The 19760-nt window shown below is 42.8% G+C and overlaps 3 protein-coding genes across 3 annotated transcripts; 2 read left to right on the top strand and 1 right to left on the bottom strand.

The window, feature by feature from the left end:
* Positions 1-2062: 2062 nt before the first annotated feature.
* On the top strand, positions 2063-10666 carry LOC109484544 (nose resistant to fluoxetine protein 6-like). Its single transcript, XM_019787864.1, has 15 exons — positions 2063-2232; positions 2825-2918; positions 3451-3550; positions 3940-4036; positions 4259-4388; positions 4935-5102; positions 5569-5662; positions 6163-6264; positions 6479-6641; positions 7143-7222; positions 7774-7887; positions 8298-8415; positions 8834-9029; positions 9460-9602; positions 10173-10666. The coding sequence occupies exons 3-15, from the start codon at positions 3525-3527 to the stop codon at positions 10281-10283; spliced, it is 1542 nt and encodes a 513-aa protein (XP_019643423.1). The 5' UTR covers positions 2063-2232; positions 2825-2918; positions 3451-3524; the 3' UTR covers positions 10284-10666.
* Positions 10667-12372: 1706 nt separating this feature from the next.
* Positions 12373-16450, top strand: LOC109484329 (zinc finger protein 665-like). The gene is made up of 4 exons (XM_019787583.1): positions 12373-12413; positions 13295-14109; positions 15267-15301; positions 15510-16450. The coding sequence occupies exons 2-4, from the start codon at positions 13306-13308 to the stop codon at positions 16363-16365; spliced, it is 1695 nt and encodes a 564-aa protein (XP_019643142.1). The 5' UTR covers positions 12373-12413; positions 13295-13305; the 3' UTR covers positions 16366-16450.
* Positions 16451-16796: 346 nt separating this feature from the next.
* LOC109484327 (plasminogen-like) lies at positions 16797-19189 on the bottom strand. The gene is made up of 4 exons (XM_019787582.1): positions 19022-19189; positions 18161-18355; positions 17695-17842; positions 16797-17330 (listed from the first exon to the last, which is right to left on the bottom strand). The coding sequence occupies exons 1-4, from the start codon at positions 19187-19189 to the stop codon at positions 17086-17088; spliced, it is 756 nt and encodes a 251-aa protein (XP_019643141.1). The 3' UTR covers positions 16797-17085.
* Between the last annotated feature and the right edge of the window lie 571 nt (positions 19190-19760).

Raw genomic sequence — 19760 nt, 5'->3', positions numbered from 1 at the left:
GTAGTAAGAATTTTTGGCGCTTCTAATATATTCCTGATCTTTACAGAACCTTACCTGGCAATTTTGATGAGGCTGAGGCTCCCTGTGCGGGGTCCAGGCCGGAGGCCCTCTTTCTAGTTGAAACCTTTGACGGAGAGACCGCGCAGGGTTCCTCGTACTCATTGCTGGCATCCTCGTTACAGGTGCTGTAGACGTTACAGGCCTCCTTGTAGACGTTTTCCTCCATCGCAGCGCAGGCAGCCGTCTTCTCGCCACCAACTTGTTTACCCGAAATATAGCGTTTTAAATGTTCTCTGATATTTTTTACGCCCACAATGATTGTCTGGTACTTACGTTGGGACTGAAGATTACATTGATTGCATGATTCCATAATCAAAAGAGAAAAAAAACGAGAAGAAAGGGACGCAATTTAACTAAGTCCCTTAGATCCATAGGCGTACCAAACAGTGACGCTCGCATCACTCACAGACCAATTAAGCTCGCAACACTTTTTACATGTTTTTTTTGTTGTTGCAAATGTCATGTTTAGCATATCATCCTTACTATCATGTTATGATGCGCACACATACAGGGATCTGATGCGCACACATACAGGGATCTGATGCGCACACATACAGGGATCGCCTCACCCCTGTCCTCAGCAATATTTCATCGACCAACAAAGGCTCTCGGCAGGCCTTTTATCTCTCAGTATGTGTCAACAGACCGCCCCTGTTAACAAACGCACGCGCTCACCTGTCCAGAACAGGCGCGAAAGGTCATCGTCCTGGCGGTCACTCGTGAGGGTGACGAAACCCTCAAAAGGGGTGCGTTACGTCATGGACGGTAACCTTCGTGCCCTGTGACACCTTGGATCGAGCGAGCGTGTTCTTGATTATCCCAGCCTTCTTGGTACTTACGAGAGTCATGAAGCTGTTTCTCTGTCTCAGTTTATTGTCGGCTAGCTTCGTCCCGACCACCTGCCAACTCGCGCGCGTGTTGGACTTGCCGGGCCAGGTGGAGCTGCTCACCGCCAGTTTCCAGGCGCGCGGGCTCATACAAAGGCAGACTTCCCACTTAGTCTTGACAGAAGGTCTTATCCAGCACCAGGCTTCCGAAGTCTTAAGGACAGAGACGAACTGGACGGATATCGTGGTGCCAGCTCAGCCGACTGGTCACGTCAGCCAGCAGTGCAGGGACGACGTCCAACAGTACATGAAAGACCTACTACATGGGGAATTTTACGCCCTCAACAGTAAGTAGAAAACTTGTAAAACCAATCTTCTCAGGTCCCTTCATTGTACACAATACTCTTTACAGGGTAGGGCAATAAATGGTTGGATATTGGCATTTTTACACTGCCTGAAGTCCGTTATAAGTAACTACCAACGTGTATGTACGTAGTCTTGCCGGCATCGTTCGCTAGCCCTATTGTCAAAGCCGTTATAGAAATGACAAACAAAAAAGAGCATTACTGATAGTGTAAAGATTTGTGTTTTAGACTACTAGTTTGAAAGCATGTACTAGATAATTTGGCCCTACAATATACAATGTACCTCACAGAATTGTCGATTTTATAACATTTTCACTATTTTAATGACGCTAGCGTATTTAAGGCACACTATTGCCAGCATCGCAAACATGTGGCCAGGCTGTGTTAATATTTGACTGAAGAGTAAACTACGGGCGCTTTGTAACCAAACATGCGGCATATATCTGTAAGCACAGCCGCCATCCCTCCCAAAGGCGATTGCATCCAGTGCACGGAAAAAAGTTCGACATACGATATTGCACATAATACTATATTACAAAATTAAATGATAAAATGTTTGTACAGTTGCGCACTTTGTAGCATTCTCCCACGGCGGAGCTATCCCTTGGCAAAACGTTAGCCTTGGGGTTTAGGAATAAAACAGGCATATATTTATAAACACTCATGGTGTTCAATTTCTTCCGTGGAAGTACACAGTATTTGTGAAGGCACTTAGTATTTCTAACCAATAGAATAACCCAAGATTCAGTAAGATTTGCCTACTGTATGTGTAGTGTTTTAAATACCAACCCTACATCTCCACAGTGCTGGACGCCGGTGGTAAACCTCCCAGCGGGATTCTGGAAGGGAATTTCAACTGGCTCGGCAGCTACTCACAATGTGTGAACGTCACCAAGAAGGGGTTCGGCATCACGTTTGACGCTAAGTACTACTTGACAACTCTGGTACCCGTCCCCAAGCCGGGGCAACCATCAGCCGGGGTAGGGGATATATTGTATTATTTTTATTTATTTAGTCAAGTTTTCAGTATTAAAATTTGAATGGGAATGGGAGCCGGCAACAGGAACAGTATGTCCCTCTCCAAGGCCGACTCCCCTAGACAGATGAAGAGGCATCCTACGTCAAAAGATAAACAATTGTGAATGAAGCAAACTATTACTTTGTTGAGTTGAAAATTTTCAAGTTATTTACTCTTGATACCAGGGCAAATTAAAGGAGGCAAAATGTGCATTTTTAGTTTTTTAATAGCCCCATATTTTTGAAGTTGTGTACGACAAATGTGTTAATGGATATCTGTGGGTATATGCCAAATGTATCAAATTTCAGGTTATTTGGTTGACATATGGGACAAAATATGCATTTTGGGTAAAAAAAAAATAGCAAAAGTGTCCAATTTTATGTTGTATTTGCCGAAGGTGTGAAGTACCTTTCAGTTAAATGCTGAGGGTAAAATACATATCTAAACATAACCGTTACGGTTATACCTTTTTCGAAGAGGTAATTAGCTTAGTGATATGCACGCCGTTCGATAAGAAGTTTTGAGATCTCCACACGTTTGGATGTACTCTCCAGGCTGCAGCAGGTTTGGGTGCGCTCACGCTGCACCTGGGCGTGTGTGTTCCCAGCTCCTGTACCACTCATGACGTCATACAGAGGCTGGACAACAGTGAGTCAAAACTTTGTGTCAACAAGAGGAACTTCATGGGAAGAATAAAAAAAAAAAATAAAGAAAAAATCATTATTTGCTTACAGCTTGGATATGGTTAAGGTTGATAGAAAAATTGACAGTACATGTATTGATTTTATTGATAAGTAAATGCTTTGTGTGGATACCCTCTCGAAATGTACGCACAGGTGTTGTCTTGTTTTAGTCGAAAGAAAATGGCTTTAAAATCTCTATACGTTTTGGGGCATCATTATGTTCGAAAATATACCGCGCTATATGGCGTATTGCCTAATAGGCTGCACCTATCCATTTCCCCAGACCTTGCCCACACATTGTGCTAGTAAAGGGGGGGGGGGGTATAGTCCACTGCTGATAAACAGTGCGCTACTTCCATATACTTACACATCCTTTAATTTTGTAATTGATAACCAGTCTTTCCCATTTTACGGCCTTGAGTATGACTCTGGGAATCGAACCCGCGAGTCCTAATACCGCATGTGCATTGACTCGGTCACTGCTCTGTTCCATCCAGGTCTGTACTTTCGGCTCCTGGTTGAGAGAGGAACCTTGCAGGTGACGTCAGCGTACTCGCCAGAATACGCCCCCATGCACAACAAGACCATCGCTGCTATGTGAGACTTTCTTTTACGTCTAGTCTAAGATGACAATACACCGTTACCGTCCTATTCATGTAACCCCAACCTTGCGTGTTACGTGGTGACCATAGATAATATAAAAAGAAAAGTCCTCCACAATGATAGTTGAAGATTTTTTGTAGCAATTACATGTACATTGTAAAACACGTAGCTTAGCAACAAACATACAACACCGTTCACTGATTGTTGACTACTCCCTTGTCTGACAATTTTAACCTACATATAAAACAGCATCTTCATCCAATTTGCAATTAACATATAATTTGACATATCTTGACGGTGCATAATACAATCCGAAGTCAGTGCTATCAAGTACAACCACTTTGCAAAAGCTGATAACATAAGTAATGTTTTCCTTCCTTCAGCTGTGTTTGTGGCATTCTCCTGACGCTCATTCTCATGGGCACCGCGTATGACGTCATCATCCACCAGCCGAGATTACGCGCCATCCAGGGCAATAAGGTATGTTCACACGTCACAACTGTCCAGCGTAGAACTTTAAGAAATGTGTTTAATGTGTTTTAGTGTGCACGTTTTAAGTTAACTTTTTAAGGTTCAAATTAGTAGCGAACCTTTTGTTTTACTGTTGTGCACGGGTCTAGCGTTTTAAATCTTTGTAATCCCTAATCCTGCCTGCTGTGTCTAGATGTTCACAAAGTTGTGTTGTATTCTTTCTTCTCAAAGGATCCAAAAGAAGAGAGGAACGGCAGAATGATGCATGAAAATGTCGACAGCGAGCAGCCGGATGAACGAACTCATCTCATCAACTCGACTAAAAAGAAACAAATAGAAGCTGTGGCAACGAAGAGAGAAAGTAAGACCAGCACAAGAACTACTTTCAATTCGCTGAGTTTATGGCGTAATATTATATATTATTGCTGTTGGCAATGGCCATTACATGTAAAGATCCTTCTTTACAATATGAATGCTAGCATGACTTGAATTGACTACAAAGATAAAATTTGTAAGGGAAATCCATAATGTTTATCATTATTTGGCCAAGTTCAACACACTACCGCTATTCTTACTCAAGCACATTCATCTATGTGGCGACTAGCCTTTCCAACTTTGTTCTACCATTGACACATGACATAACCCAACGCCACAGGGCGTCTTCTGCAGCACCAGTTACCATGGTGACAGACGTCTGGCCCAGGTCATTGACCTTATGTTTGAATGCAACTTAAAGCAACATGTTTTCCTTCTGCAAATGTAAGCATAATGACGAAGCTACGACTTTTACATGATGTTATGTTTAGAGATGAAGAAGTAGATCTAGAGGACAAAACAGCGAAAATATGCAAAGGTAAGCATAATGAAGTTACAACTTTACAGGGTGTCATCTTCACCCCCCCCCCAGGTGTGTCCTGTCGACTTCTTCTCTGCTTCTCCCCCTACACCAACATCGGGAAGCTCCTCAGCACCAATCAGGCGCCCGGAGCGGTCACGTGCCTCCACGGGATGCGATTCATCAGTATGAGCTGGGTCATCCTGGGTCACACCTTCGCGTTCGCCTCGCCAGTTACCGGTAGGTGATCACTCTTTGGCACAGTTGGAAGGAATGCCACAGAGGCGAGACTGTTATTGTTTCCAAAACCGAGCCTATCTAGCTCTATGCCTGAATGTGTTAGGGTTGGGATCAGGCACGATTCTGGATAGTCTCTGTTGTCAGAACCGTTGAAGATTGTTTTACGCCAGAACCATGGCTAAACACGTATCCAGAACGTATCCAGAACTGTGCCTTATCCTAATCTATCCCTTCTCAGTCGTAGAACTAGATAGGTACGGTTCTGGATAGGCAGTCTAAAAAGCTGGGTTTGTGTGGGAAGAATCTCTTTCTCCAAGGCGCTGAAAAGGGTGGAAAATCTGCTGACGGTAACGTTCATAAAATGACTGACGGTGACGCCACCAAACCCGGCATACTCTTTGGAGTTGCTGTCAACACTAGGAAAAAATCCGGTAGTTAACTTTACATCGTATTGTTTTTGTCCCAGACAACTTTGGGGAGGTTGTGGGTGTGATAGGAGAGTTCACGTTTCAAGCTGTGGGAAACGCCTTCGTCTCCGTCGATACTTTCTTCTTCCTAAGGTGAGGCAATTATCTTTAATTTCATAGACTTCCGCCATAACGGTAGAGTTCTCTGTTTGAAACGGCCATGAGAAGTCTAAAATCAGTCTACTAATTAACATGTTTACAAATGGCAACATTGCAAGTGCACAAGATTGCTCTTGTTGCGTGGTGTATGTAAAGAACAAAGTATTCATACCTCCCCTGCATTTCTCTTTACCACATTATATGTACTCTGATATTGTTACTTGGTGAATATACAAAACACGCACAACAATCCAAGTGTTAATTAGCCTTGGAGGCAAGATTGTTTCCAGGCCCTGCACAGGTCAGCTCCTCGGCTTCAGGGCCAGGTTGCTCCCAAGAAAATTTTACCACAGACAGTCCTGAAGGAGTTAAGCTAACTCAAGACTTTGTCTGTGGTAAAATTTCTTAAGTTTTGGATTGACGATCTTTGAGTCGAGAGGGTAGGCTTTGGATACAGTCTGACATCCAGACTAAGTCTCGATCTGCCTTTCCAGTGGCCTGCTGACCGCCTACCTCCTCCTGAGGCAGATAAAGAAGAGCAGAGACAAGGGAGAGTCGGTCCCGTACTGGATGATGTATGTCCACAGATACTGGAGGTAAGAAGTTTCATACAGTTGGTTTGCCAATCCTTGGTTTGCCACGACACTTTTCATGCTCTGCAGTATATATATAATAGGTTTCAGGAAGTTTGTACTATGTGGCACCCCCGTCTTTGTTTCGAGATTGTTACATTATCCTGATGTAGATGGCATCTTGTATACCGTTCCGTTCGATGTCCAAGTTTGTTTGTTTGTTTGTTTTCTCTGGCAGACTAACGATGCCCTACGCGTTTGTCCTGATGATGTGGCTGTGTGTGTACCCGTACATGTTCATTGGCCCCGTCTGGCCCGGAGAGGCCTTAGACCCGGTCTGTGGGACAAACTGGTGGACTAACCTGCTCTACATTAACAACGTCGTCAATTTTGACCACATGGTATGCCACAGGTCATCACTTATATCTTATGCGTTTCTTATCTCATTAAGAAATGTCCCAATTCACAATATAATATTAATGCCACAAGCACGTAATACAGTCTGCTGTTGATATTTTCAAATTCTATGTTATCAGCTTTGTACTATAGTATCTTCTGTTTGTACTATAGTATCTTATGTTGGTTGCCTCGGATGGCCGAATGGTAAGACTATCGAAAGCGAGACCGAAAGGTCGATTCCTAGTTGGCATTCTTCACTAGACGTTGTCTCCCTGGGAAAGGCACTTCACACGAATTTCCTCATCACTCGACCCAGGGGTAAAATTAGTACATGACTTCTATTCATTTGGAGAGGTCAAAAATGGCGGAATTGGGCTCCACATTCCAATACCGTGCCCACAGTGCATTAACATCCCACCGCCCCCACAGCCTCACAAAAAGGCTACGGGACAACCTTTACCCTTTTACTATCACCTATTACATGATGATGTTTCTGTCCGTAGTGTATGGGCTGGTCCTGGTACCTGGCAAACGACATGCAGTTCTTCGTCATCGGCGTTCCTGTCGTCTACCTGCTTTCCAGGTACTTACCGTCATTAAATCAAATAAAAAAGAATATATATATATATATATGTGTGTGTGTGTGTGTGTGTGTGTGTGTGTGTGTGTGTGTGTGTGGACATATATATATATGTATATATATATTGTAAATCTGATATCAACGCATCGGTTCCATACATTTATCTTATAGATTTTTAGATTTCTTACCTGTCTGAACCTCAATTGCTTTAAGTGATGATGTCACGATGGCTAAAGCAACTTGCATATTGTATCGAGAATGAACTATGAAATTCGCCGAGGGACCTGTTAAATATTTGGTCACCCGGCAGTCGCTCAGCGTGTGCAGAATCTGGTGAAAAAGGGGTTATGGTATCCTGAACGGTGCTATTTAGTTATATGGCTGAATAAGTTAACTTAGGATTAGGCTCAGGCACGATTCTGGATAGTCTCCGCATATCCAAGATCATAGATTTGCCCTATGCATGGTTCTGGATGCGCGTGAACTGCACATGGTTCTGGATCCAGCACGGTTCTGGATACACCAGGGTGTAACATATGTTAAACCCTTCACAGATGGAGGCCTGTAGGATTTGCCCTGAAGCTGGCCCTCCTGTTATCCAGCTTCATCGCGACAGCCGTCATCTGTCTACATGATAAACTCAGCCCCAGCGTCTTGGGACTAGGACAGTAAGATGTTATGTCTAATTTATTATGTCAGAAGGCACCCAGTATCAGCGGCAATGCCATTGTATTGCCGTCTCAATTTCAATGAAATACATCAAAAGACAGTAAGACAACTTCTACTTCATCTTGAGACTTTGTGCCATTGGATGGATACTTATCATTTTGGTAAACGATTTTCCAGAGCAAGTTTACTTGAGCTTGACCTTGTTGTCAGGTGACACATTTTACTTTTAGACTCAGGTATCAAACGAAATGACCTCTGCTGCAAGAAGTACTCTTAAAAGCAGCGGAAGAAGAGAGACGGGCCCTGCCTACCCTGCCCACATCAACAACCCATGGCCACTACCCATAAGACCCCCTTTAAGGCCTAGGCAAATGGACCATCGTCACCTTTATCTTTTCTATCCGTCTAGGCCGAACTTCATGCAGGACTACTACATGAAGCCGTGGTGCCGGATCGGGCCGTACCTGGTCGGCATGACGGTCGGCTGGCTCATGGTCAGGATCAACCGGAAATCGGACCACCGGAAGGTGGGTCGGAACATCCTGGTGTTGCCGTGGATACGGTGGTCATAGGATCATCTTGTTCTATCATTCATTTAGTTGGTCCTTTAAAAAAGGAAAATGGAGATTTCAGACTTTCTGAATTTTTTGTTGCTTTTGTGTTATTCGATTCCGCTCCATTTCCTGTGTCTGAACTTAACACCTCTTGTCATTTTGCTTGTCAATGTTGCCACACATGCTCACCTACTCTGATATATATAAGCCCGCAACTCGTGATTCATTGCAAATCGTGTTATGGTTCATTCCTGAATATAATAATACGAATTGGAATGTATGTTGTGTTGTATTTCAAAAATTGATTCATTCCATATCATGTTTTGGAGTAACACGTTTTGGAATGTAACAACTCGGCACCCAAAACAATACTTTCATCTTGTACTCATAGGTTATGATGATCCTGGCCCCCCTTGGCTGGGCCGTCGCCACCGCCACCGCCCTGGCCGTGCTGTACGGGCTGTACGGGACGTACCACGGCACCGTCATGACCGACTCCGAGAACGCCTTCTACCTGACCGTACACCGGACCGCGTGGGGCATGGCGCTGGGATGGGTGGTGCTCGCCTGCTTCTATGGATACGGAGGTAAAAAAAAGTTTTCTATTTTTGTTGTTTTTTATTTGCCCATGCATATTGCAAGTAATTACAATACACTAACAACAAAGATAAAGTAATAAGACGAAAGTTTTGGTAGTCCAATCTTTGAACGTTCTTATATTGTCTCTAGCAGATAAGGCAGAGTTAGAGAGAGGAGGGAGATGTAAAGATATAGATAGATAGACACAGAAGCAAACAGCCCCCCCCCCCCAAAAAAAAAAATCCACTCCTTTTGGATAAGTAATAATTGTGAGGCCAAATTGTGACTAGGGTGTCAAAATGTCCACGTCTTTTACGAGTGATAAACCCGTAACGGTCATGGGGCCTGTACGTTTGTAAGTTGAGATAAAGATAATTCTCAATGCTATGCTACCTGTATGATTACAAAATAAAAACGAAATGCCCATCTTCCTTGTAGGAGTGGTGGACTCCTTCCTGTCGTGGGACCTGTTCGTGCCTCTCAGCCGGCTGACGTACTGCGCCTACCTGGTACATCCCATGGTCATCTACGCCGTGTTCTACACACGGGAAGTCCCCTTCCACTTCACCAATATCTCCGTGGTAGGTCTAGACATGGTTTATACTAATCTCCAAGCAGATCCCTCTCGGTGGCAAAAAGACAGTATCAAATTGGCCAGGCAGTATCCATTGGCCAGAGAAGCTCCGCGGCCACCGACGGGTGGGGATCAGGACAAAAAAAACGGCCATATATAAAAAGGTAACGATCATTCCCCACAACCTCTGCTTGGAGAGTAGGTTTATACACCCTTTCAGAGACCGAATGGTGCTGACTAACACAACTTGAGTACGCTTCTACATGTACTTTGTCGTTACCTTTCTCTTCTTTGTTTTTGCGTAATGCCGGTATACTCACTCACTCACTCACTCACTCACTCACTCACTCACTCACTCACTCACTCACTCACCTATTCATTAATTCACTCACTCACTCACTCACTCACTCACTCACTCACTCACTCATTTACTCACTCACTCACTCACTCACTCACTCACTCACTCACTCACTCACTTACTCACTCTTTGAGTCCGGTAGCTCTTGGGGCCGTAAACAAATCACATATTCTACGTGTTGTTTATTGGTTGATCTTGATCGTATCCTTGTCTTTGCAGACGTATTTGTTCGTGGGTAACCTGGTTCTGTCCTACGGGCTGGCGTTCCTGGTGTCTGTGACGGTGGAGGCGCCTCTGCTGGGGCTGGAGAAAATCATCTTCCGAAAATAGTTTTAGATTAATTCTGAATCAAAATATTGTGGTTTCCTATATGGTAGTTTAATGATAATAGTTTTTGTTCGTTCTTCTATGTACAGTTTGTTCGACTGCTATGTACAGTTTCAGCTTCTTCTCAGTCTTCTTGAGACTACAGTTGTAGATGTATGAACATGTGTAGCCTTTAAAACACGGCTTGTCCAATTCAATAATGAAAACAAATTTATCTTTCTACATTTTGAAATCTGGGAAACTCTGTATAAATAACCTTGACTTTGAATATATCTTTTTCGAAATAATAAAAGGAATTGGAGACATAAATCCCACCTCGTCTTCACTTTGAAGCAGAAATTGTCAGATCGTGATGTAACAAGGGCAACGTTGTCAGCATGTTTGGGGAAATCAACATTAAATCAATTCCACAAAATTTTTGTCAAATTAGCTTTAAGAACGGTGACAAGTAGATATAAAACGGCTGGAGTCACGCAAAGTTCTGACATCGTGGCCTTGACCTGATGTTACCGCCCTCTCAATGTGCGCCGAGGGACCACTTATTAACTAATGTGCATTCATGACTAGATTCGTCATTCAGTAGAACATTCTTAACCTCTACCAGGCTTGGGGATGCGGCTGGAAAGAGTAGGGAGTTTGTCCATTGAGAGAACATTTCGCCGCGTTCTCTCAACGGACAAACTCCCTTGGCATGCTTATCTCTCTATTTGGCCGATTTCTACTCTTTCCAGCCGCCTTACCAAGCCTGGAAGAGGCTAGAACATTCTGAAAAAAAAGCAGATATGGGACGTTAATAAGAATTCAAAATAGGAATTAGCAGCGTAAATGTTAGTTGTAAATGCAAAAGAATGTTAATTTTGTTTTCCAAGTGTTCTGTAGAATACATAACAGTAGCTGTTAGAGATTTGTCAACTTTCTGCATCTTAGTGTCGCCAATAAATCAAAACTAGTAATATGTACATGTTGTATTTTTTGTCCGTCTGTTGAAGAACTTAGTCAACTACTTGTAGTTATTCATGTAGTATGTTTTAGTTTTAAATGCATCGAAATATTGTCCGTTTTCATTTTTAGTGTCACCAATAAATTCATACACGTCATGTGGTCTCGTTTGTTTATCATCTTCGTCGTCATTCTCGAAGTTTTTTTTTTTTATTGTGTGGAGATGTTGTCTTGCTGCGACATATATCTCGTAACTATTCATCATCTTCAATACAGCTTCCACCTTGGAAATATCTCCTTCTTTTTCTCATTTTACTATAATTGTATTACCCGTAGCATAGACAATCGTTTAAACTGATATACCAGACAAAATCCCCTCTACTGTATCCGACAAGGCGTCCGTAAATACACAATCCTTGAGCCGGGTAATCAGGTTTGTCACCTTTAACCTTTACCCTCTGTGGTTTGACCTATCTGTTTACGCTAAACCGCCATTTTTGAGCCGTGTGTGGGGTGTCTTTTATTTCTCTCCAATCTGAAGTGATTTCCATCTTACTTCGGCTCTGTATCAACCCTGGGCAGTTTTGAAAGACAGGTAAGACCTTTGTTGACCTCCTACACTCGCTGTGTCGCGGTACCACTGGTATTTCAAATCGGTCGTGATGTGAGTAACTATTGATTCGAACAAGGAAGTTATAACACCGGTGTTACATGTATCTCCTTGATTACAACTAGACGAAAGTACTAGTGTGAAAAATGCATCTGGGGTATTCATACATTTACCAACTTTCTCAGTTTCAACAATAAATGCAAAACACGTAATATGTCGTTGTCTTTCATTCGCTATCGTTAGTAGTGTATGAAGACAATCGTCCCTTTGATCTCAGTTTCAACAAAGACGTAATATGTAGTTGTCTTTATCGTCATTGTCCAAGTTTTATCTAATGATGTTGTCTGATGTCTTGGTCTCTTTTTCCTGATGTTGTCTGGCTCTTCCCTATGCACACCAGCATCTTACTTTCCTTTGTTTCGAAATCAAGTAAAACCCACCGGACCGGTTTTATCCACCCCACCCAGTCCCTATATAAACGCGTCCCTGACTGCTCTGTTTCTGTCAGTACTGACTCTGCAGCCGTGAGGATCTGTGCCGTCGTGAGAACATCGTGCAGTACTTTGGAGCGTCAGTGCAACTTGGTAAGTGCCGACTATGTTTTTTTCTGTAGTTATTTCTCTGTGACTACGACCTTGTGACAGCTTGTTGTAGACATAACCGCACTCCCCTAGAACAACAAATATGTCGGTACTGTACATGTGATCTAGGAAGAATCGAAGACGAGAAACATTTTGTAACAGAATGTAAACTATACCACAAAGAGAGAGTAGATCTTTATAATCTGATACAACCTATGTTCCCCTTCTTTATACATCTAGCTTCTAAGCTGTACAGATAAATTTATATTTCTAATGAGCTTAGACAAACCTTCTGTATTGAAACATATCTGTTCTCACATTTTTGCCATTAAGAAACGAGAAGAAGCCGAATTTACGTGATTGTAGCTAGCGCTACTTGACGATGTATGTATGTAACGTTATCTATATCCCATCCTTTTTTGTGACCTGTACTTAACCCAGTGGATGTGCGTACAATAAAGGTCTTCATTCATTCGTTGTATCATTTCGTGTTTTTTTTATTCACTGCCATGTGGCATCTTGTTGTATGTCATTATACATGTACATTATAAATCGGCTTTGTTTCTACATTTAGACTTACTTTTCATTGTTGACTACTTATGCGAAACTGGTTGTTTGAATCCTTAGCATTCCGAACTATGCATTTCAAGAAGTTAATCCATCAGCTGACAGTATAAAACAGATTCAAGAGATTTTGTTAACTTGTAGGTTTTATGGTGTTGTTGGTTTCATTGTTTGTAGGTTTGTAGGTTTTCATATTTCCCATGCAATATCTTGCCGTATTTTTGTGTCTCAAATATATTATATGTGTCCTTGAAAAACCGGGGTTTTCATGGTGTCCATAATTAAAATCTTTAATGTTGTATGTTACATAATTCCTGTAGGTTTGATCAACATGGCGACAGCTGAATTCTTTGTGAAACAAGAGAAGGAAGAGAATGGAGACATGGAGACATCTGAATTCCTTGTGAAACAAGAGAAGGAAGAGAATGGGCGTCGACAGCGGTATTCTCCGCGTACCTACAACTTGTGTGGCGAGTGTGGCAAGGCGTTTAGCTTCCAGAATAGTCTGAAGCGACACATGCGGACCCACACTGGTGAGAAACCGTACCGATGCGAGGAATGTGGGAAGCAGTTCACTGAGCTGGGTACTCTGAAGAAGCACATAAGAAGTCACACTGGTGAGAAACCGTACAGATGTGGGGAGTGCAGCAAGCAGTTTAGTCAGCTGGTAAATCTAAAGATACACATGCGGTCTCATACGGGTGAGAAACCTTACAAATGCGGGGAGTGCAGCAGGCAGTTCACTCGGCTGTCAGATTTAAAGAGGCACATTATGACTCACACTAATGAAAAACCTCACATTTGCAAAGAGTGCAACATGCAGTTTAACCAGCAGTCTACTCTTATAACACACATGCGGACTCACACTGGTGAGAAACCCTACATGTGTGAGGAGTGTAGCGGGCAGTTCACCACACGGAGCGGTTTAAAGAGACACGTGCGGACTCACACAGGTGAGAAACCCTACATGTGTGAGGAGTGTAGCAGGCACTTCAGCTCGCGGAGTGGTTTAAAGAGACACGTGCGGACTCACACAGGTGAGAAACCGTATAATTGCGAGGAGTGCGGCAGGCAGTTTAGTCGGTTATTTACCTTGAAGACACACATGCGTACTCATACCGACCGGCCAATGTCTGTGTAAAGACCATCATGTGAAATCATATGCGCCAACCGCAATGTTGGTATTTACAGATGGGGTCAGATCTCACTATGTTATTCTTTTACCAACGTAACCTCTTTTTTTTACTGTTTTCTTTTGATATTGTAATCTCTACATGACTCCTCTGTAAAGTAATTAATATTGCATGTTCCGTAATATGTTAGAACAATACGGACGAGTTACTAGTACATGGCAAGACACCGTTTCTTTGACATCACCGTCCGTCCGTACTAACGCTAAGTTGACTTGTTGTCTTCGTTTTAGTACTAGTAACTAAAAGTTCTACTTTTCTCTTTATATTTGACTGCCTGATGTAAATTTAGTAGGTCCCTAGCGTTTAGAGTTAATCACAGCATGCATACTAGTTATAAATCCATTAAAATGTAACTTTATGTTTTTCTTCTTTTTTTCTTTTTTTTTTATTTATTAGATCTCCACTTTATGTTTTACATAGCTGAACTTTCGTTGTGTGTTTAGTATAAATATTTTGTCAAAAGTATAGCTTTATGTTTGTTTCCAAACGTTCTGTACGCTACATGTAGCTGCTAGAGTCTACTTTCTGCATGTTTTGTTATTAGATTAGACAGTCTGCCGAAACGAAACAGTTCCATTGTATGCAGACAACCTTAATTCCCTTTGATCTCAGTTTCAACAATAAATTAAAACACTCCAATATGCTGTTGTCTTTATCGTTAATGTATGTCGACTATAGAGGGTGCAAAATTAGTTTTATTGACTCAGTGGTTATTTGTACACTAGTACTTTATCGGTAGCTTTGATGCTGTAAGGAAGTGTTTGATGTATTTCAAACTATAATTGGCCATTTATTTATCTTTCACTAAATAAGATTAGACAGTCTGCCGAAACAAAACATTGGCTATCTCAGTTTCAACAATATATTAAAACACGTAATGTGTTGTTGTCTTTGTTGCTAATGTCAAGTGATTGTCTTTTTATCTAATGATGTCTGATTTCCCCAATGCAAATTGGCTCATGTAACATGATCATAATCAAGTAAAACCCATCGGATCGGTTTTACCCACCCACTCAGTCCCTGTATAAACGCGTCCCTGACTGCTCTGTTTCTGTCAGTACTGACTCTGCAGCCGTGAGGATCTGTGTCGTCGTGAAAACATCGTGCAGTACTTTGGAGCGTCAGTGCAACTTGGTAAGTGCTGACCATAATATTGCTTTCCTGTATTTATTCACGACTACTTCCATGGTTTTATTTCGTTGTAGTTTTTTATGTTCCCCGTGCAAACTCTTGCCGTCTTTTGTCCCTCAAATACATTGTCTCCTTGCAAAACCGGGGTCTTATCGGTGCCCATTTGTTCTCAAAATGAAATATCGAATGTTGAATTTTACATGTCCTGTAGGCTCGACATGGCGACAGCTGAATCCCGTCTGGAACAAGCGGAGGGAGAGAAGGGGCGCGTAGAGCAGGATTCTCCCTATCCCCTGCACAAGTGTGGTGAGTGCGGCAAGGTGTTTCGCTTCTTGAGTTACCTGAAGAAACACATGGTTTCTCACACGGATTCTCCGCGTCCACACAAGTGTAGCGAGTGCGGCAAGGCGTTTCTCTTCCCGAGTTATCTGAAGAAGCACATGAGGTATCACACGGGCGAGAAACCTTACCGATGCGGGCAGTGTGGCAGGCAGTTCAGACAACCGGGTACTCTAAGGTCGCACGTGCGGACTCACACAGGGGAGCGCCCGTACAGGTGTGAGGAGTGCAGCAAGTCGTTCGTTAACCTTACAGACTTAAAGGCGCACATTCGGACTCACACGGGAGAGAAACCGTACAGGTGTGAGGAGTGCGGCAGGTGTTTTGTTGAACTGGGCAATCTCAAGAGACATATCAGAAGTCACGCAGGTGAGAAGCCGTACAGCTGTGAGGAGTGCGGCAAGCAGTTCAGCGCGCGGAGTAATCTGAGGAGTCACATGCGGACCCACACAGGGGAGAAACCGTACAGGTGTGAGGAGTGCGGCAAGCAGTTTAGTCAGCTGGATACTCTGAAAGTTCACATGCGGACTCACACTGGTGAGAAACCGTACAGATGTGAAGAGTGTAGTAGGCAGTTCTCTACGCAGAAAAGTCTAAAGAGACACATGCGGACTCACACTGATGAGAAACGGTACAGATGTGAGGAGTGCGGCAAGCAGTTCACTACTCTGTGTCAGTTAGAGTCGCACATATGGAACCACTTTCGCCAGAAACAGTCCACATGTTGATGGTATAATAAAAGCTTTCGTAATACATGTACTCTGATCCAAAGCCTATCAATGGCTGTGCAAGGCTTACATGATATGGCATCATATGGGTCAGAAGCAATGTATTTGAATGATGAGAGTTTATCTCATTGTGTTTTTCTTTTAATATTGTGACCACTGATTTTTTTTTCTTTTATTGAGTCATTATCTTTACATGTTCCGTATAGCTAGCATTTTTTACTAGAACTAGATGTATTGTGTAAAATGCAACTGTACGTGGAGTGTTTGGACAGTCTAGCCTCCGGTTAAATCGAAGGTGTTGTTACGTGGTTGTTCTATACGTTTTCTTTGTTTCAGTAATCTAACTTGCGGTATACCGGATCCTTAGCGTTTAGAAATAGTTGTAGCACATATGTTATCTTTAAACAGACTGTGTTGCTAGGCGTTGTTTATTTTGTGTGTGTTCTTCAAGCTAGCTGTAAGAGATTTGTCAACTTCCCGTCTTTTGGTTTTAACAATACATTCAGACACAATAGAATATATATCAGAACTCTTTTGTCAGTCATTTGTCAGTCACTCCTCAGCCTCGACTGTAGAGACTGAGAACGAGTATTGGAGTTAAACACACACCACTACCCCGCTGTAGTGATTATACAACTGTGTGTATATGAAACGGAGAAAGGCGCCGCCATATGCGACCATGCTTATGGTTGCGAGAGGGCTTGAACTAGCTTTAACTAACTAACACTGCGGCACGTCACACAGCTCCCATCTCCTCCCCGGATCCGTGGTGTAGCACCAAACTCCGGACTCGCCGTCCGGATTCCGGCAGTAGTTCCGCTCCAGTCCGGATGACGGATACCCCGAGGGAGTTCTCCCGTGCCCGTGTGGCGTCTGGCTGTCCCAGCGTTGACAGATCCTGCCTGTGTTCGTAACGGTGACTTTTCCTCGGAAGGACGCTCCATTGCCTACCTGGCAGTCTCGAACTATTGACATTGGGGAAAACAAGTAATGGTGAAAGCACTACGCAAATGTAAAGTTTATAACAGGGGTACTTTTAAACAACGAACTTCAACCTACCTCACGAGTGTACTTATCTTCTGTTGCATGTTCTATTCTACTGTTGTTTCAAATAGCGATCAATGAAAATAATTAATCAATTGAAAAAAAACCGGAAGTTTCACTGCATTACCATATTACAATCCACCATACTCACCCACTAAGTTTCGTGACAATCCATCCATAGCTTCTTGAGTTATCGTGCTAAGCCACATCCATCTATAAATGCATACATACATATATAAACGCATACATACAAACAGCTTCTTTACGAAGGTTAAAAAAACTTACTGCTGCAATGAGGACCGGAGTAGCCCACAGGACAGACGCAGAGATGAGTGCACGGCTGCCGCTCTCCCCCCGAACCGCCCAGGACCTTCCGGGTGCACACTCCGCCATTCTGGCACGGGCTGGACCCGGGACACTCGTACCACCACGCCTACATATTATGCAGGGGTTCAGAGTCAATTTATTTAACAAGAGCAACAGCATACATTTTATAAGATTTAGAATTTTATATTTAGGAGGAAGCGCGGTAAAGATACAGTATTGTATTGTACATCGAGCAATTTCAATTTTCACCCTAAAAATCACGGTTATAGTTATATATAGGCAAAGTTTAACTACATTTTTTGTTTAAATATGTTCAAAGTATGCTGCAAATCAGAAAGATATGTTCCCTTTCCTAATTCTTCTGATGATGCTTTACTTACACGAAAATTATAAAAAAAGACACCGTTGCGTAAAGCACAATCACCCTTATCATGTAGAACGAGTGTCGTTCGTAGTAGTCCCAGCCGGGATCCTGCCCAGTCGTGAAGGAAAAACTGACGAGACCTTGGATGTAAGTCTGGTCGTTCAGCTCACAGACGCCTTCATCTTCGTGATAGTTGTAGGACTGACAGTCTCTGGTTAGATAGCAGAGCTGCGAGCACTGCAGGCGATGGTCGACCTTCAGAAACAAAGACGTTCAATACAGTCGGGGAATCACTACATACTACAACACTTGCAGTTAGATGTGCAAGGGTTAACAGCTCTTTCGGTGTCATGTGGCTAGCTACCGCCTTTGATGAGATATTACAGCTCTACAGCTAGCTGCGACACTGAGGGCGATGGTCCACGCACCTTCAAAAACACACAATATAATTATATAAAGAGATTTTTTGGCAGCCTTTTAACCTAACGCAATGTTAGACTCTTTAACGGTCTTTACGGTTTCTCAAACTGCATGAGTTTGCACTATACGAAAAAGACTACTTTAGAATTTTAGATCCTTTTTGGTGGTTGGTTCTGTGACAGCCTGCTTGAAAATATCATGCCTGACCCTTACCTGTTCTCTCATCATGACCCCAATGAAAAGCGACCTACAGGCCGATTTGAGCTTCTCATGAATAAATAATTTTTTTCAAACAAACAAACAAACAAACAAAAATCCACGTCTTCAAAATCGTACCATGTCAATGCTGGTGCTCAAGACAAGCTTGACTCAGTGAGAGTAAGGACTATATCCAGTGACCCAATAAGAGAAGTATGGTTTACGAAGGCTGCTCGGGAGCAATTCCTTGCCCCATTAGTTTGCTACATAATAACATTTCTCTACTTTCTACGTAGACCTTACCTGGTAACGTGCGATGAGATGCTGCGTCAGTCTGGTGTTTATCACCTCTGGACTGTTCATGTTCGTCTCCAGCCCTTGAAGAATCTCATCTTCCGTGAGAGAACCACACAGACTCGGCCACAGGAAAGCAGACACTAGAGCCACCGTGACGTAAAGGACCAGCGCCATCCTTGACACGTCCTCCTGAAGCAAGCGTCCGTCTGAGGGAAACGTTACCTCTAATATGTCTTTGTGAGTTCACCCTAGGCCTAGGTAGGGCACAATATCATGATATTTGTTGCTAACGTACAAGTAGTCTTTGTGGTTCTTTGGTAAACAGCTCTTATGGTGGCCCCGAGACAGTATACTAAAGTACATCCTAAATACTGTCGCTCACTCGAATTGCGTCAACCGCCAGGGACTGACGGGAAGGTCAGCTGTGGTCCGCCGTCCATTGTACTTGTTGTTAAGACGTTGCACTGGCTCTCATTTGTTGAAAAATTGGGATGAATAGCTTTTTAGGAATCGAAGCTAAACCTGGATCGAGGCAATTTTATTTCCGTTGCGTGTACAATATTTTGCACGGAAAGCTGGCCAGTATTAGACAACAGACTGCTTTGGTATTCACATAATAACATACAAAAGCATCTTATTCCTAGTTTATGTTCGAAGGTCACCATAGATAAGGTAAATTGGATTTAATTCATTTCGAAATGTACGGTTTACAAACTCTATCACGAAGAATACTAGGCTGAGTGAT

This window comes from Branchiostoma belcheri, unplaced genomic scaffold, assembly GCF_001625305.1.
Source record: "Branchiostoma belcheri isolate BF01 breed outbred unplaced genomic scaffold, Haploidv18h27 scaffold7, whole genome shotgun sequence".
Classification (NCBI taxonomy): domain Eukaryota; kingdom Metazoa; phylum Chordata; class Leptocardii; order Amphioxiformes; family Branchiostomatidae; genus Branchiostoma; species Branchiostoma belcheri.
This window is presented reverse-complemented; position numbering and strand designations above follow the sequence as displayed.

Bases quoted from the DNA above. Each gene is read 5' to 3' on its own strand.
- LOC109484544 (XM_019787864.1), top strand. From the start codon at position 3,525: ATGCACAACAAGACCATCGCTGCTAT. The intron at 5,663-6,162 runs GTGAGGCAATTA...CTGCCTTTCCAG, and splicing joins GATACTTTCTTCTTCCTAAG to TGGCCTGCTGACCGCCTACC. The intron at 6,265-6,478 runs GTAAGAAGTTTC...TTTCTCTGGCAG, and splicing joins TATGTCCACAGATACTGGAG to ACTAACGATGCCCTACGCGT.
- LOC109484327 (XM_019787582.1), bottom strand. From the start codon at position 19,189: ATGGCGCTGGTCCTTTACGTCACGGTGGCTCTAGTGTCTGCTTTCCTG. The intron at 17,843-18,160 runs GTGATTGTGCTT...CATAATATGTAG, and splicing joins ACTCGTTCTACATGATAAGG to GCGTGGTGGTACGAGTGTCC. The intron at 17,331-17,694 runs GTAAGTTTTTTT...CAATGTCAATAG, and splicing joins CTCCGGTCCTCATTGCAGCA to TTCGAGACTGCCAGGTAGGC.
- LOC109484329 (XM_019787583.1), top strand. From the start codon at position 13,306: ATGGCGACAGCTGAATTCTTTGTGAAACAAGAGAAGGAAGAGAATGGA. The intron at 14,110-15,266 runs GTGTAAAGACCA...TCGTCGTGAAAA, and splicing joins ATACCGACCGGCCAATGTCT to CATCGTGCAGTACTTTGGAG. The intron at 15,302-15,509 runs GTAAGTGCTGAC...CATGTCCTGTAG, and splicing joins TGGAGCGTCAGTGCAACTTG to GCTCGACATGGCGACAGCTG.